We start from the raw sequence: 15,510 nt of genomic DNA, 5'->3' as shown, positions 1-15,510 counted from the left end.
ATTTAGCTTTAGACACTTAACAAGCAGTTACACAAATCTACAAATTGACTGCTATCAACATTTTTTTAATTCTTGACTCTAAGAAAAGGAAATAATGACTTTTTTGAAAATTAAAACACTTAATACGATTTCATAACATTATGTGTTGTATAAAGTATTTAGATATACAGCATCTTTCCTTCTTGCTCCACTTCCTGTGTTCAACAACAATTTAATCAGTAAACTTATTAGTAACTGATAAAAATGACCCATATAAATTCACCACCCTCTTCTCTGTCAATCTTCAGATATAAAGCAGTATCTGTGCAAATTAAATCCCTTTTTTATTTCAAGCCACTGATGAATCAATGCATTGTGTGCAACAGGGCAGTGAAGCTCTGCCAATCTGTATTAGAAGTCATAAATCTTTATTCCTGCCAAATTTGGGTGTGCCTTGCATATCTAACGGTAACACATGCTGATCAGCTCGACCATATTCAACCCATATACCTGATAACTAGATTGTACTGAGAAGTTATGCTGTTACGATTTGTTCCTGAAGCAAACCCATCTTTCCAAACCCTAAAATTGTTATTTTCCCCCCAAAAAAAGCATAATGTTTAAGGTTGCCTACTAACTGCCACCTTATTTCTGCATCAGTTAAGGAGAGATGCATTTCTCTCTGCATGTTATTCCCCACACAGTCTTAACTCTTATGAGTTTAGTTGCATTGAAGTTTAAAGGTAGAATTTGTTTTATTTTGAGTGATATATATGTAATATGTATATCCTAAAGTTATGTGTGTCCTGTAGCACCTGCTCACATCCTGTTAAGCAGGAAGTGAAGAGCATATATGTTTTCTCATTCTTATTGATAGCATAGAATGTTTACAATCAGACCTAAAGGATAGACACTGTACCAACATGTAAGTGCTTGAACGGCCACACACAAAGATACACACAAGTGAGCAAAACCCAACTTACCTACACCATACCGCTCTGTTTTGGTCCTCGTCCAAGGAGCCATCATTGCATGTAGCCCTTTGCCTACTTCCTTTTAGTACTACTTCTTTTTAGTTTGCAAAGTCTTTTTTTCGGATTCGCTTCCAATTTCTCTCACACCCTCTGTATTTGGAGGGTGTCTACTGAACTACTCACTTCTGTATTTTTTTTTAACTTTAAAATAAAACAACAAGCCCAACCCCCTTTGTGTCTCTTCCTCTTCTGTCTCTCCCCTCTTCCTGCCTTCAGACCGTTAAGGGGAAGTGGTTGAGTACAACAAGGTGGAGTGCTATAGACCCACAGCCCTGCGCAGTGTGTGAATTCTCCATTTTGTTCATTTTGACTGAGTGGAATACTTTATCTGTGTTATAAGTGAAAATAAAACATCAATAGCCAGTGTCTTATGTTAGAGATGTGGTTGAATATGTGTAGTATGCAAGATTACCTACAATGTCAGAAGTGTATCTAAACATGTTCTTTTTATATTCTTTGTAATAAAATCTTAGCATAACATGCACAAGATGGATAAGATAAGATAAGAATTACTTTATTAATCCCAAACTGGGACATTTTGACACTAAATAAGACAGTGTATGACGTCAGTGAACTGTGGATGACTTCAATCAATAGTCTGCTGTCACCTCATCTTTGTGCATCATCCTTTAAAATAAGCTGGTGTTGTTGTGATGCTGTATCTAAATGTTGTTTTAGGAATTTATTATTTGAGATTTTAAAAGAACACTTCTTCGCCAAGTCTTTATTTTCCCCGTACCTCGGATGACATTGCCACAGTAACCTTCAACTTCACATGCTTAATACACCCTAAACACAATAACTGGCAACAACCAGCCATTGTAGATGGCACCTTTTCAAAAATTACAGAACAGTCTCTTGTATTATTGTGGAATACAATCTTAAATCTTCGAGTAGAAAACGAGTAACATCATATTTTATGATACAGTAGGCTACAGTGGAGAAGATAGTAACATTTAGCATTGAAATGTTCAATTTCTAAAGTACAAATCAGCATGAAGGTCCCATGACAACAACAACCTAAAACAAGGGTCTTTGTGGACATTGTTAGTGGGTCCCTGTTTTTTTTCATGCACACTCATAAAGAGAAACGGGGGACGGGGGAAAAAAAGACGGTCTGCAAATCAAAATGGATTTAAATGTGTTTAATATCTACATTTGATTTATGAAGAAGGAAATACATTCAGAACACTTGTTGGAGCTCTAAGGATACACATAATAGAGTTTTGGAGAATAACACTACATACACCCTTATTCACCAAGCTGCCATGTTTCTTTCAACAATATTATTTCTTAGCAGGCAAAGTATGGCCTTCATCATAGAAAAGGTTGATTATCAGCTGGCAAAAAAAAATTAAGGTATGGATTAAAATATGTGAGTTAAGTCAGCTTGTTTGATACTTATATATTTGGAAGTTTTTATTAAAAAAGCTTTTGGATAAGAACGTTTTTTCTCTCCATATTCTTATTCTATTCTTGGCTGAATTTGTCCTGCAGCTAACAGACAACAAAATTATTGATTTCCTTAAGAATTGTGTAATTATTTTGCTATTCCAAAAGAGGGTGGTAGAGTTCTAAATCATTAGTTATGTTTCATGTTATTCCCTTGGTATTAGCGCATCTTATCAGATCAAGATATGGGATATTACAAAACACACTGTTGACCTAGACTTAGATCTGTGACCTAACTTTTTGTTAATAAAGATTTATACTACAAAGCTAATGGAATTTGAGGTATCAATGCCAACTGCAACATTCACAATATCAGTTTAAATATACTTATCTATTTCCTTGCTAAGCCTAGTATGGGAACACTGGAAGCCCAACGGCATCAAAGCAACGCAACACCCAACTATGGTGTTAATTTAAAAAATCCATCACTTGCATTGCCAATGTTTTATGACACCATCCACCTATATGAGGGAGTGTCAATAAAGTATTCTTCACCAGCTCGGAAACATCAGAGGTTGTGATGTTATGAAAACCTGAGGGGAGATGGAGCTTGTCAACACACTATGGATTAAAAAGAGAAAGAAAGGTGAGCTTATAACATTAACAAGTATGTAACTGTAAAGTGGTGACACCTTGAAAAAAGAGATATAATTGTGTGAAAGGAAGAATGAGAGAAAGACGTCAAGAAGGCAAACAAAGAAGGAGATAAACATAGGAGACATTTTTTTAAATGATAAGGAAAGATATGTTATCACATAGTTCTGTGTAGGGGAACAAAACTGGAGCCTTGTTACTGCGACACAAGGAGAAATAAAGGCGGAGCATGGAGGTGAGTGGAATAAAAAAGTAACCAGTGCAATAGGCTGATATAACCAGAGAAGAGGCAACCATTATACAAATGAAGGAATAGAAAGCTATGAACAAGGCCACGGGAACAGAGACAGTTCCACAGACAGACGGAGATGAGATAGATAAGGAAAAGGAGGGAAAGATCACACAAAAGTCATTAAAAGAGATGTGATAATAAATTATGAATGTTAACCTGCAGCCCAGAAGATGAATAGACATTGGAAATTATAGATAAGCCACACCGGGGGCCAAAGCACATGAAAAGTAGATACAAAGGCTGAGTAAAAGGCTGCACCAGAAATAGCGAGATTGATTTAGAAATATTTGTGACCTATCGGGTCATTGACATCATGCTACTGCAACTGGTGCCAGTTCTCAGAGATCTACTCTTAAGCTATCCATCTATGAAGCATTAAAGCAACCCTATAATATTTAACAGTTTTAAGTTTAGAAAAGCAGTGGTATTTTATGAGAAAAAAAAAGAAACACAAAGTCGCAAAACAGATGAATGCATGAATACCATGCCTTCTTGTGTCTCTACCCACTGCAAACTGGACTAAATAGCCGCCAAATCCATTCAGGTAGAATTCAACAGGTTGCTTGGATTATTCAGGTAATAGATTCTCCAGCTTGCAGCCACTTTATCACATCAGCTGGCACATGCATGTTAGAAGGCATGATAAGAGAATAGAAGAGCTATTAAAAAGATTTCAAAAGCAATTTACCCTAAAGAAGAAGAATAATAGAAGGAGACGCAGAGAGAGTGAAAGAGAAAGAGAGTGTGTGAGTCTCTGGTGCTCCCTCTCTTCTCTCCCCCCTCTATTTCCCACACAAACTCACACACACTTATTACGCACACTCTTGACTAGCGAGACTGTGGCTCTATCATCTCTCAGGGAGCAGAGCACAGTAGCGAGGGCAGTCTTCTCAGAAACACAAAAGCAGCTTCGAGGTGAGTTGATCAACCCTTACTTTATTCTTGCTGAAACAATTTGAATGACTTGAGAGTAAAAACACAGCCCATAAAGGTGTGTGTGCTGTGTGGTGTTTGTATTGATTCGCTGGTTTGCATTTTAGATGTCAAGCAAGAATAATGAATGAACTAAATTCATCAAATATTTAACAAACCCTTTACTAATTAGCAGCACACTGAAATAAATGGTGTTTAATTCTATCAATTGACTTAACTTTCATGTTTCTCAGTGTTAATGTTCATGCAAAAAAGAAAAAAGGAAGTTAAAAATAAAAAAAGAGTTGTACATAGAGACGCAGATTGTGTGGTGTTAGTGGCATCCAACGCCTGTCTTGAACAGACTCACTACATCTGTTCATGCTCTGAATGTTTGTCAGTTCAGTTGCAGGAAAACCATTTCCTTCGCTTTTATAATTTTGTTACGGCGCAAATGGAGAAAGTGGAAGTGGAAGGTTTAACTGAGTCAATCCTGATGCTGGTTTGAGCATGTGAACTCTGCACAATGACAAATATACAAAGGGGTCATTTAATCAGTATTGTAAATGAGGAAGTGAGATTATTCTGTGTGTGTGTGTGTGTGTGTGTGTGTGTGTGTGTGTGTGTGTGTGTGTGTGTGTGTGTGTGTGTGTGTGTGTGTGTGTGTGTGTGTGTGTGTGTGTGTGTGTTATATGTTTTGCTGCTACATGTTATACTATGAAGGTCTACATTTGAACTTCATCTTTCCAGTTTCATATTCTCAAACCAATACAGTGTTCATTTTCATATAAAAAGAAAGACACAAAACAGATAGATCATTATAGATGTGTACAAAAAAGAAAAAAGATAGCAAAAAATAACATATTCTGACCCAAAATGTGCACAGAAGGTGGTTGTTATATAGTCCCTACTCATTTCCCTGTATGTGTAAGCACAATGGGTAGATCGGAGTTGCAAAAGACCAGATATGAATGTTCATAATGATTAGACCTCTCTGAATGAATATAATAATATTCCCAATCTTATTGGAATAATGGGGAAATCTGATGAAAATGAAATATAATTAACTTTCAAGGAATGTCATCTAATTTGACTGTCTTCTATTTAAAGAAGTTATTCACAGGATCCCTGAAAATATTTATTGTGAGGGTTTTCCTGCTTTGCACCCCCGAGAGATACCTAAAAAAATCTCCCAGTACTGTCATCTCCGTATTGGAAGACTTTTATATTGATGAAGCCTTGGTTTCTCTAGTGGGTGCTATTTATTTTACATGTTCATAACTAATGTTAATCACCTTATTGTCCTTCTTTTGCTTTATCGGCTGCTGGAGTGACATAAAAATGAGCCACACTTCAATAATTATTTAAAACAAGAAATGTAGAGTCTTTAAATAAACTATGTTGAGTCTCTGTTATGAATAGCAGCATCTATTCAATTCAAATTGCTGCAAATTGTGACTTATAGAGATCAACCTGGGAGGGAGGGTTAACCAAAGTGGAAAGAGTCAAGTGCAATGTCTGTTAACATCTGAAGTCACCCACAGGAGAGAGCGGGATGTGGTTTAGTGTCATGAATGGGTCAGGGGGACATATGGAGCCATTAAGTACCCTGCTTAAATGGTAGTAGAAAATGGCGCTTTAAGATATGACAAGTTGATGCTGGTCCTCTGAGAGTATGTGTTTTTCTACACAAATTTCCAAATGTTTGTTACAAGTTGAAGCATTGCATATGGTAGCTGAAATGTAGATATAACAGAGGTGTGTTAAGGACAACTCCGACTTTGAAGGCAATCCATCATCCCATGTGACCTGAACTCGTTAGCAATGCATGCTGTTAGTATCCATGCATATTTCATGTGTCTGCTTCCCCTTCCCGTCTGTGTACCTGTCTGCCCTCACGTCTGTCACTCGCCGTGTTCCGTTTTTTCACGCTTCATCAAGATTCCGCAGCTTCCCTCCGCTGGTCAGGACACACAACGGTTACCAGGCAACACACCATCCCAGACCACTTCCCCTCTCTCTCTGGGTGTCTCTGTCAAGGACAAACACAAAGACAGACCCAGACACACATTCAGATAAATAAAGACAGCTATAGATTTCTTTGCAAACGCAGAGGAAGCGAGTGAGCCAAGTATTTTTGCTCAATTGAATTGTATTAGGATAAATGAAGCATCCAGATGTCTGATTGCATTATGGCGCTCTGATTGGCGCCATAATGCAGGGGCAAAAGTTGCTTTCAACATCTGTATGCCTCTTCAGTATCATAGTTCTCACAAGTTAATGAATGGATTAATTCTTTTTTACCTATTAGAAGTTCCTCTATTAAGGGAATATTATTAAATTCCTTTCTTCTAAAACATCCCACTTAAAAGCACATAAGATTGCACGCTAAAAACCTACTCTGCCTGTTTCACTCTCACATTTGTCTAACCTTTTGACCACTTTGACTTTAACCAACCACCACCAAAAATATCATGTTGTCATGCAACACTGCTGAGACCAAGCTCTCCACACATCGGCAGTCTTGTGGAGACTATGCAATGTGTTTAGTTCATTGAGTCATCTTAAGACACTGCCATGATTCCTACCAATATATAGTGGCAGACACGCAGTGATTGAGTTTTAATGGTCTGAATGAATTACAAGTTATATCCTGTATGAGCGATTAATCTGCAGCAACCGCATTAAAACAGTTAATTTCTCACCCTGCTGATGATTCAGAGCTTAAAACAATATTGGATGTGAGAGGTGCATAACTAATCAGTGTACTGATTGCATAAACAAATTCGAACACATATGTGCATTCCTGACAAAACACTTGATTACTTTATTCAATAATTGACCTGAAAAAGAGCAGATTTTCCTTATGTTTATTTCTAAAAAAGAAACATCTGGCTGGTAAGGGAAAAGGTCACAGATTGAACACTTGGTATTTGGAGAATCTCGCAAATCAGAAAGCGAGTCCCAGCTGAGAAGTAAATAACCTCATTACTCATCTCCGAGCTCAGATCGTGTCTGGTAAAGAGCCACTGTTCCAACTTCTTTTCTGCCTGCCTTTCATCTCAATACACAAATTGGGCTCTTTTCACCAGACCACTTACTGAGTAATGGCAGGTCTTGATGGGGCAGGATGAAGCCTATCCAGCTCCTTTGCATCGTTCTTGTGCTGGGAGATAGGATAAGGGGAGAGAAAGCGATCCAGGAGCTTGTTCAAGTTAATCACTTAATAGTTCCTCTCTGTTACATCTACTAACTGTTGGGTCTTACACATAGATAGATATGTCCCAGGATGATCCCTGAAAGCGTTGTCCTCAAAACCACAAACATAGCTGCAACATTTTGTCATTTATTGGAAACAAGAAATGGGATTCTCCTGAAGCAAACCTTTCAAAGTAGAGCAGCCTTTACTTCCTGTGGAAAACACAGCACTCAGCAGTCATTACAATCCATTACAGTCCTGAAAATCCATTATTAAGATGTATGTTGTGTTGAAGTGTGCATGTACGCCTACATGCGAGTGTGTGTGCTTTTGTGTCTGCAATGATATAAACAGATGTAGTAACACTCACTGTCCTATTCCATTAGGGAGAACTAATGAGAAGGTTTTGAAAGAAAACAGATGTCAGTAATAAAGTAGCACACTGTCTAAATGAACAATACTTTATTTACTATATAAGGGTATCATACTTCAAAATTAAAGGTGAATTACTTTTTACTGAAACCATAGTCAGACTGACAGCAATTTGATAAAGGGAAAATGCATGTAAGAAACTTGCATCTTACCAGTCTTGTATCAAAATCTTCTGTTACATGTGATTTTTGATAAGTGACTGGGCAGGATTGTATATTAATATGTTTTTATTAAAACACAAGTGTTTATGCAAAAATAAACAGGAAACGATTATAGTAGCACTCACACACATGCACTGTAACATGGGAAAACGAAATAATGTATTTGACTGAGGGCAGAGTACTAAAATGCCTGTGTAAACACTCACACACATACACACCCTCATATATATTATGTCCCAGGGTTGAAACGAGGTAATTCAGAAACTTCTGGTGACAGCAATACATGTCCATAAGTGGATATTCCTCACAGGCCATTGTTGGATCGTCTCCAAAAAGCAAATCTACTGTGAGCTACTGTGTGCCTGTGTGCCTGTGTGCCTGTGTGTCTGTGTGCGTGTGCATGTGTTAGACAAATCAGGACAGTGATTGACAGTGCAAGATTGTGTTGATTAAAACAGTGGGAATGTTTGGTCTCAGTCAGTCTGTGGCTCTGTCAGATATATCGGCGGAGATGTCATGTGCATTTGAGAGCAGCACTTCATACAATATCTGTGTTATCAGTGTTTGCTCTGGAGGAAGTTCAAAGCCACCAGTCAGTGACAGAACTATGTCCATGAAACAAAGAAGCGAAGATTAGAAGAGTTCAAAGATTAGAGATGGTGTTTTGGTTTGATGCAGCCCAAAAATGTAATTAAAACCTTTCTTTCTGTGTTTTTTTTCATTATATAGTCTAATGCTCTTTCTTCTCGTCTTCATTTGAAGCCAGCAAGTCCACATCTCTCTCTCTTTGAGGTGATAAGTGAGCAGCTGTGCACTAAGTCTGGCAAATGTCCCAGTATCCATTACAGTGTAAAAAAATAGACGAGCAAATATTACCCACCACCCACTGATGCAAAACTCATGTACTACACAGTACACACATACTCAAGTAGTCACCCTCATTCCGCCAGGCACACATTCAAATCTCCCATTTAATAAATGAGTATGTTTATAAAGGGCAAATAACACTCTCTTCACAAGGTCTATGTTAGAAACAAAACATATTTTTATTTCAAAAGTACATTAGAAGTATTTGCTTAACAGATAAGCAGAAATTATTTATGTATGTTTTTTGAATGTTGCCATTATTAGGCAACTGTATTTACTCTATTCAAATCATTACATTTGCTCTGATCATTTGACAGAGCTGCTTTCATCAGTCAGAGCAAACCTTCCATTCAAGACATTTCTGCACCAACATCAGATTTAACATTATTGAAACCACAGCCAGACTTTGCATCATCTGGGCTGCAGCAGACTCAGAGATACTTAGCCGTGCTGGCTGTTTACACTGTTGCACTAAACTAGCTAAACAAACAACTGTGTTGGTTCCTGGTTTTATTAGAGATAGATTGGAATTCCCACGAGCTGCATTTCTAAAATGGCAGATTTACTTTTGGTGGCAGTGAAACAACTGAACGTGAACATAATATCTTAACATTTGACAGTGATTTGCCTCTTTTGTTAAAGCACAGGGTCCTTGTAATGATATAACAATAATTGTCTCTGAATTAACTGTTAATAGGGAACAGTATATTGAATCCCTTACTCATCATCAAACAGTGCATGCAATGCTTGAGGCTTAACATTTTTAATTAGAAATAAATGACCTAAAATCAGCTATCATGCATGTCACAACTAAATACATTTTGTGTGTTTGCTTATATCTCTGCCTTTTTAAAAGGACCAATTTCAGTATTACTCCATCAAAGCGAGGATGTTTTTGCACAGTCAAAATATATGTTGTCCAGTTGCCACTACTTTAACAGGCCGTGAGAAGGCTACTAACCTTCTTTATAAGAACATTTTTAGTTTGATGGTTAGGGTTGGTAAGGGTGTGTTTGTTTAAGGGAACTGTCAGACTTTCCTGGTGTTACAAATTAGGCTTATTCATTATTTTTATCAGCTGTTATAAACTGAGTGCCAACTCGGAGACATATGTGATTTATATGACTTCTGTTTTGTTTTACTTTAGTTCTTTTTCGTTTCCTTTCTCATGAAAGTGTCTGTCTGTATCCAAAAATACTTTGAATACTTGGCAGTGTTGTGTTCCACCATTTAGAGTACCATTTTAATCCATAGATGGAAAAAATGGCTCAGAGGCCACGAAAGCACATGGATGTACTTGAATCCTGGTCAGAAAACCACATGCACTCATAAAATACAGTGTCCAAATATTTAGTCAAAAATAGTAATGTTTCCATTATTGGTTTAAAGAATGATCAATTAGTTATGATGATTGTACTTGAATAGTTGAGCAAATTAGGCTTGAATAATCTATCAGAGGGACTGTAATATATCAACTATACGTAAATCATTCATTTGTGCAGGGCTGTGGAACGTCTGAGACATCTGATTAATAAATGTATTTCTCACCACTTTCCACTAGGTGTCAGTACAGCCAAAGAAGATGCTGATGAAGCCAACGTGATGCCATGGACCAACAAGAATCAGCCACACAAACAGAAAGCTGTTAAACAGCCATCACAGGCATTAAAACAGAAAGGAGTTCTGCAGATGTATTAGTCTCAGTCAGTAGTAGCACTTTTCAAAAGAGCAAAGTTGTTTAAACAATTTCTAGCAATACTTTTTAGTGATATTGTACTACGTGTGAATGGGGTTACTGGTGTGGTTGAGTCACAGGAAAGCAAAAAATCTATCTTTTAAGCCCAGCAAGAACAGCAAGCAGTCAAGGAAATTAGCAGCTGAGGCAAAGGACATTTTGGGTAACGGAGGGGTTACATTGGACCATGGAGACATTGAGTTTAGACTGCATGCATCTGCATCTTAATAAATGGAAGCACCAAAAACACCCTGTGCAGGTTTGTTATGCAATGACATAAATGAGAGACTAAGGCTTATAATGTAAATGTCACAAGCTCTTTTCAAGCTTATAACTAACCAAAAAAAAGGCTATGGTTCACCTCAAGCTCCAGCTGTGACGTCAGATTGTCTCCAGTGAAGCACCAGCCATAATGTTGTCACAAGTGGTGCTGGGTGTCACTCTGACCCTCCTCATCATTCTGACGGTTGGTGGTAATGTGCTGGTGTGCCTGGCTGTCTGCGCCTCCCGACGCCTTCGCTGCCTCACAAACTGCTTTATCGTGTCACTGGCTGTGACGGACTTGCTGCTCGGCCTCTTGGTGCTCCCCTTCTCCGCCCTCCATCAGCTCACAGACGACTGGCCCCTCGGCCCGATCTTCTGCAACTTTTACATCTCCATGGATGTGATGCTGTGCACCGCCTCCATCCTCACCCTCCTGGCCATCAGTGTGGACCGCTACCTGGCAGTGACCATGCCTCTGAGATACACCTCACTGGTGTTGCCATGGAGAGTTGCCTTGGCTATGGCCAGTGTTTGGACAGTGTCTGTTGCTGTGTCCTTCTTGCCCATCCAAATGGGGTGGAACACTGTTAATGGCACAGTGCAAAACCACGGGCCCTGGGCTCCAGAGAGAAAATGCCGTTTTGAGCTGAACAGACCCTACGTGCTGACAGACTCTCTTCTCACCTTCTACCTGCCTCTGGTGGCTATGTGCTGGACCTACCTCCGCATACTCCGCATTGCACGGGCACAAGCCAAACGCATCATCGGTGCCCGACCCACTTGCATCACGAGCTACAACTGCAGTAACAATCCTTCCATCACTACCACTGTGGTCTCCAGTGTAACAGCAGTAGCTCTGCGGGAGCACAAAGCCACAGTGACACTGGCTGCAGTTATAGGGGCTTTTGTGGTGTGCTGGCTGCCATATTTCATCCTGTTCACAGTGTTGGGCCTAAAGGAGCACCCGGACCCAAGCACAGTAGCAGCATTTCCCATTGTGTTGTGGCTTGGTTATGCCAACTCAGCTCTCAACCCTATCCTGTATGGAGCCCTCAACAGGGACTTCAGGTCAGCATACAACCATCTACTGAGATGTAGATGCCCCACCTACAGTGGGTGGAGGAGCCGGCAGCCGTCTCCCACTTTAACAGCAGGTAAAGAATAAGAAATGTTTTTGTTTGCAGATAATTCTGCAATTTAACGTTCTTCAGTTTATTAATCATGGTGGACAGTTATTCCTGAAGACACATGGTTGCAGCGAGTGTGAATCCATATTATGTTCTATATTCTCAACATAGGTTTTAGTCTTCCTTTCTTTCTTTCTCCCCCTGTCAGCCAGAGAACAGCTTACAGAGGTGACACTGCTGTGCGACCACTCCCCTGCCACCTGCAGGGCCGGTCTAACAGAGCCAAGTGTAATGCTTCAAGAAATAAACAGTGGGACAGCCCCAGCTCCTATTCAACTTACAAATGGCACTGCTGCTACAGATGTCAATGGCAATGAAAGGTAAATTATTATTCAGCTCAGAGCTGGGAGACATGGACACAATCTGTTATCCTGAAATAGGCCATTACATATATCTCAAGTACAGCACATGTTGTGGCATTCAAATAAATAGTCTAAATGAATTAACCACCAAAGTATTTTTTGTAAACTCCTGTTTGAATGTAATACCTGACAAATTAAAAGCAGAGAGAATTTTATCATTTAATTAAGAACAATTTAAACCTTCCTTCATAATATTTCACATTTGACTGTCTAGTATTTGCTTTTGAAATTTATGAATCATAGTATCTTGATATATTATTTCATCGTGATATGATCCCACTGTAAGACGATCAATTTCATATTGTAATTCCACACAGCCAAAGGTCAACATATATTTATCAGATGTTTCACTACTCAAACATAAAATGTAACAAATCTGACATGATGCAGTGGCATTTTAACTTAAAACTCAATGACTGAAAATCAATGAAAAATGGACCTGTTTCACCAGGGGGGAAAGTGCATTAATGGTTTATGTCTTGCACTGGTTTGTCTTACATTCAAACACAAATAATCTGAATAAATCACATAAACACTTCATAACCCCCTAATCTTTCACTCTATGAGCACAGGTCATGCTGAGCCTGTGCTGGTGAGGTGGGTGCTGTGTTCCCTATACTGCGGTTGCAACCAAGAGCCAGATCCATCCGCCCTAAGAAGAAGAGCAACAGACTGACAAAAAGATAGACAGACATTTACAGCCCTTCTATTTGGAAGCCTTCAGTACTGCAGTAGAAGCTCCGGTAATTGACCACGTAAGTAGATATAGACACAGACATCCCTTTAACCCCCACAGAGCAGGTCAGGCCCAGAACAAATGAACTGTGACACACAGACCACCGCGGAGTTGTCCACGCTGCAACAGGCCATATGGCATTATGCTTATTAGGCCAAGAAATATGCTTTCAGCGCAGAGGTACATCATCCAGTTTCACATCCTGCTTTCATGTCTCTGTTCACACTTTGTGAACAGTTTCGACTTAGTGGTTTGCTGTGCTGTTTTGTAAAGTGTGTAATAGTTTAACTTAAGTTAAGTAATTTGTTTCTTCAAGATTAACAAAACATTGTAAAGGCTGCCTGGTAAAAGCTGTATTCAATGTTCAATACATAGAACATTTACACTTTCCAAAGCAAATATGAGCATAGTCTAACAGTAAATTAAAAAAGGCCAATGAGGCTTGAATGTAACTAGCATCGTGAATCATGTTTTAAAAGTGTATTAGTTTAAATATCTGTTTCAAACTTTCATTTACTAATGCATTTCCTAACCAACAAAAAGCATTCAAAGACTAATTTTATTTATTTTATAAATGCCTGAAAAACTATGAAATGACTGTTTCTTGAAATGTTTAATTACAGCATTTGTTAGGTAACAATTTTCTTGTATAAAAAACGTATAACCTCCTGTATCACCCATCCTACCTCCTGAACATTACTGTGCAGCCTTGATTTGTTTGTGATTGTTGATGCAGAAAACTGACTTATCTCTATGAATAGGAGCTCATCCAAACCCACCACAGTGGTTAAGTAAATGATTCTTTCATCCCTGCATTTTGTACTTCCAAGGTGATTGAAATCTCTTGATTTGTGTGTCTCTTCTACCTGTCAGCAACCACTTTATCCAAAAATCAACATCAAAAGTTGGAGAAAATTGGACCTCAGGTACACCACACCTCATCAGCAGGCACACATTTCCACACACAGCCGGCCCTCTACTCGTTCAGGACCGAACAAAGATGATGACTCCTCCGTGGATGGAGCTAAAGGAATCCTTCCACTTCAGCCAACCATCACATAGGGTAACACATGGTGCTGATATACTCGAACTCTGGTTACTATTGAAGCTCTGGAGGACTGAATGAGACCTGCTCATTAACTTATTGCTCAACAATTTTAGGAACTATATAATTTATGCTGACTCAAGAGTGCACTCCAGTGGAAACACCAAGTATCACAACTTTAACCTGGACAAAGTAAATACAAATGGGTGTTTTACAAAATCAAAAGAATGGAAGAGAAATAGGTGATAAATAGAACATTATTAAAAGGTACCTTTTTATGTTGTGTTGATACCACATGTGTAAGTATAGCATACAAATGAATGTTACGTGTATACTTGTAGAATACAGAATATGTCTTTATCGTTGCTCAGTCATGGCATAACGCTTGCAAGTGTATGTATTGTATGATATGTAAAACGCTGGACGTTATCCGTTACTGAAAAATACAAAATTGCAACCATAATGTACCAATAAAGGGCAACTTAAATAAATAATCTAATATATGCTTCCGTTTTCGAAGCAATACAGATGGACTGTAGATAAGTATGGATAGGGATTATCATGTGGGATGATGTAGAAAAACACCGTATGAGTGGTAATACAAGAACATTGGAAACAATTCATCACAGCTGTCAGCACACATTGCCTCGAACTATTGCCACATTAACATTTAACCTTCTCCATACTTCAAGCTATTTCCTTTGAGGACTGACACAGAAGTGCAAATAATATCCATCTGCATGTCAGATAGCAGCTGTACACAAGTGATAGAAGGACTTTTACAAGCATTTAAACCACATGGAAACACTTATTTGGTATTTATATTACCTAAGGGTAGCCATTCTTTCAATGCAGCTCAACAGATTTTACTATAACCCCTCCTGTCTGTTTGCAAGTAACTGCTGTATTTCATGCATAACTACACTGTAAACTTTAGTGACAAAACTCACAGAACAAGGCCAGGATTACACTTATGTGAAGCCCTTTTACTGTTTGATTTGGTAGAAACAGCTCAGCTTTTAACTAGAGCTTTCAATAAATCCTGCATCCGGATTACAGACACATACAGTCCTAAACTTACCTTAATCATATAGGGAGTTGGTTGCGGCAGAAAGTAGTGTTGACATAAGGAATCAGCAGTGTACAAGTCAGAATTTGCCATTTTAAATTCCATTTAGTACATTACATACTAGTTACCTGTTTCAGTGCAATCTCCACCATGCTTACCTTTGATTCAGTTTGATCTGCATTAGCCAATA

At 38.6% G+C, this 15,510-nt stretch overlaps 2 protein-coding genes across 3 annotated transcripts in view; one reads left to right on the top strand and one right to left on the bottom strand.

The window, feature by feature from the left end:
- LOC134859577 (dedicator of cytokinesis protein 2) overlaps nt 1-1,197 on the bottom strand; it is a 90,176-nt gene extending 88,979 nt beyond the window's left edge. Inside the window, exon 1 of the mRNA XM_063876117.1 lies at nt 963-1,197. Within this exon, the coding sequence (XP_063732187.1) occupies nt 963-1,008 (46 nt within the window). The 5' untranslated portion in view covers nt 1,009-1,197. The remainder of the gene's footprint in view (nt 1-962) is intronic.
- A 2,959-nt stretch (nt 1,198-4,156) lies between these two features.
- Nucleotides 4,157-14,714, top strand: hrh2a (histamine receptor H2a). 2 transcript variants are annotated; one of them, XR_010165105.1, is made up of 5 exons: nt 4,157-4,266; nt 10,484-12,075; nt 12,257-12,428; nt 13,043-13,225; nt 14,080-14,714. XR_010165105.1 is itself a non-coding variant. In XM_063875984.1 (4 exons), exons 2-4 carry the CDS (start codon nt 11,070-11,072, stop codon nt 13,050-13,052), a joined length of 1,188 nt encoding a protein of 395 aa, XP_063732054.1. In that variant the 5' UTR covers nt 4,157-4,266; nt 10,484-11,069; the 3' UTR covers nt 13,053-14,714. The 2 variants fall into 2 exon arrangements, 1 of the variants encoding a protein (XP_063732054.1); XM_063875984.1 differs by having other exon boundaries at nt 13,043-14,714.
- Nucleotides 14,715-15,510: the final 796 nt, after the last annotated feature.

The sequence above is a fragment of the Eleginops maclovinus genome, chromosome 23 (assembly GCF_036324505.1).
Source record: "Eleginops maclovinus isolate JMC-PN-2008 ecotype Puerto Natales chromosome 23, JC_Emac_rtc_rv5, whole genome shotgun sequence".
NCBI classification, from domain to species: Eukaryota; Metazoa; Chordata; class Actinopteri; order Perciformes; family Eleginopidae; genus Eleginops; species Eleginops maclovinus.
Note: the sequence above shows the minus strand (reverse complement) of the source record. Positions and strands in the feature narration are given on the sequence as shown.

What these genes read in the sequence shown, in the direction of transcription:
- hrh2a (XM_063875984.1), top strand. Translation starts at nt 11,070, where the DNA reads ATGTTGTCACAAGTGGTGCTGGGTGTCACTCTGACCCTCCTCATCATT. An exon ending in GTCTCCCACTTTAACAGCAG is followed by an intron (nt 12,076 to 12,256) that starts GTAAAGAATAAG and finishes TCCCCCTGTCAG; the next exon opens with CCAGAGAACAGCTTACAGAG.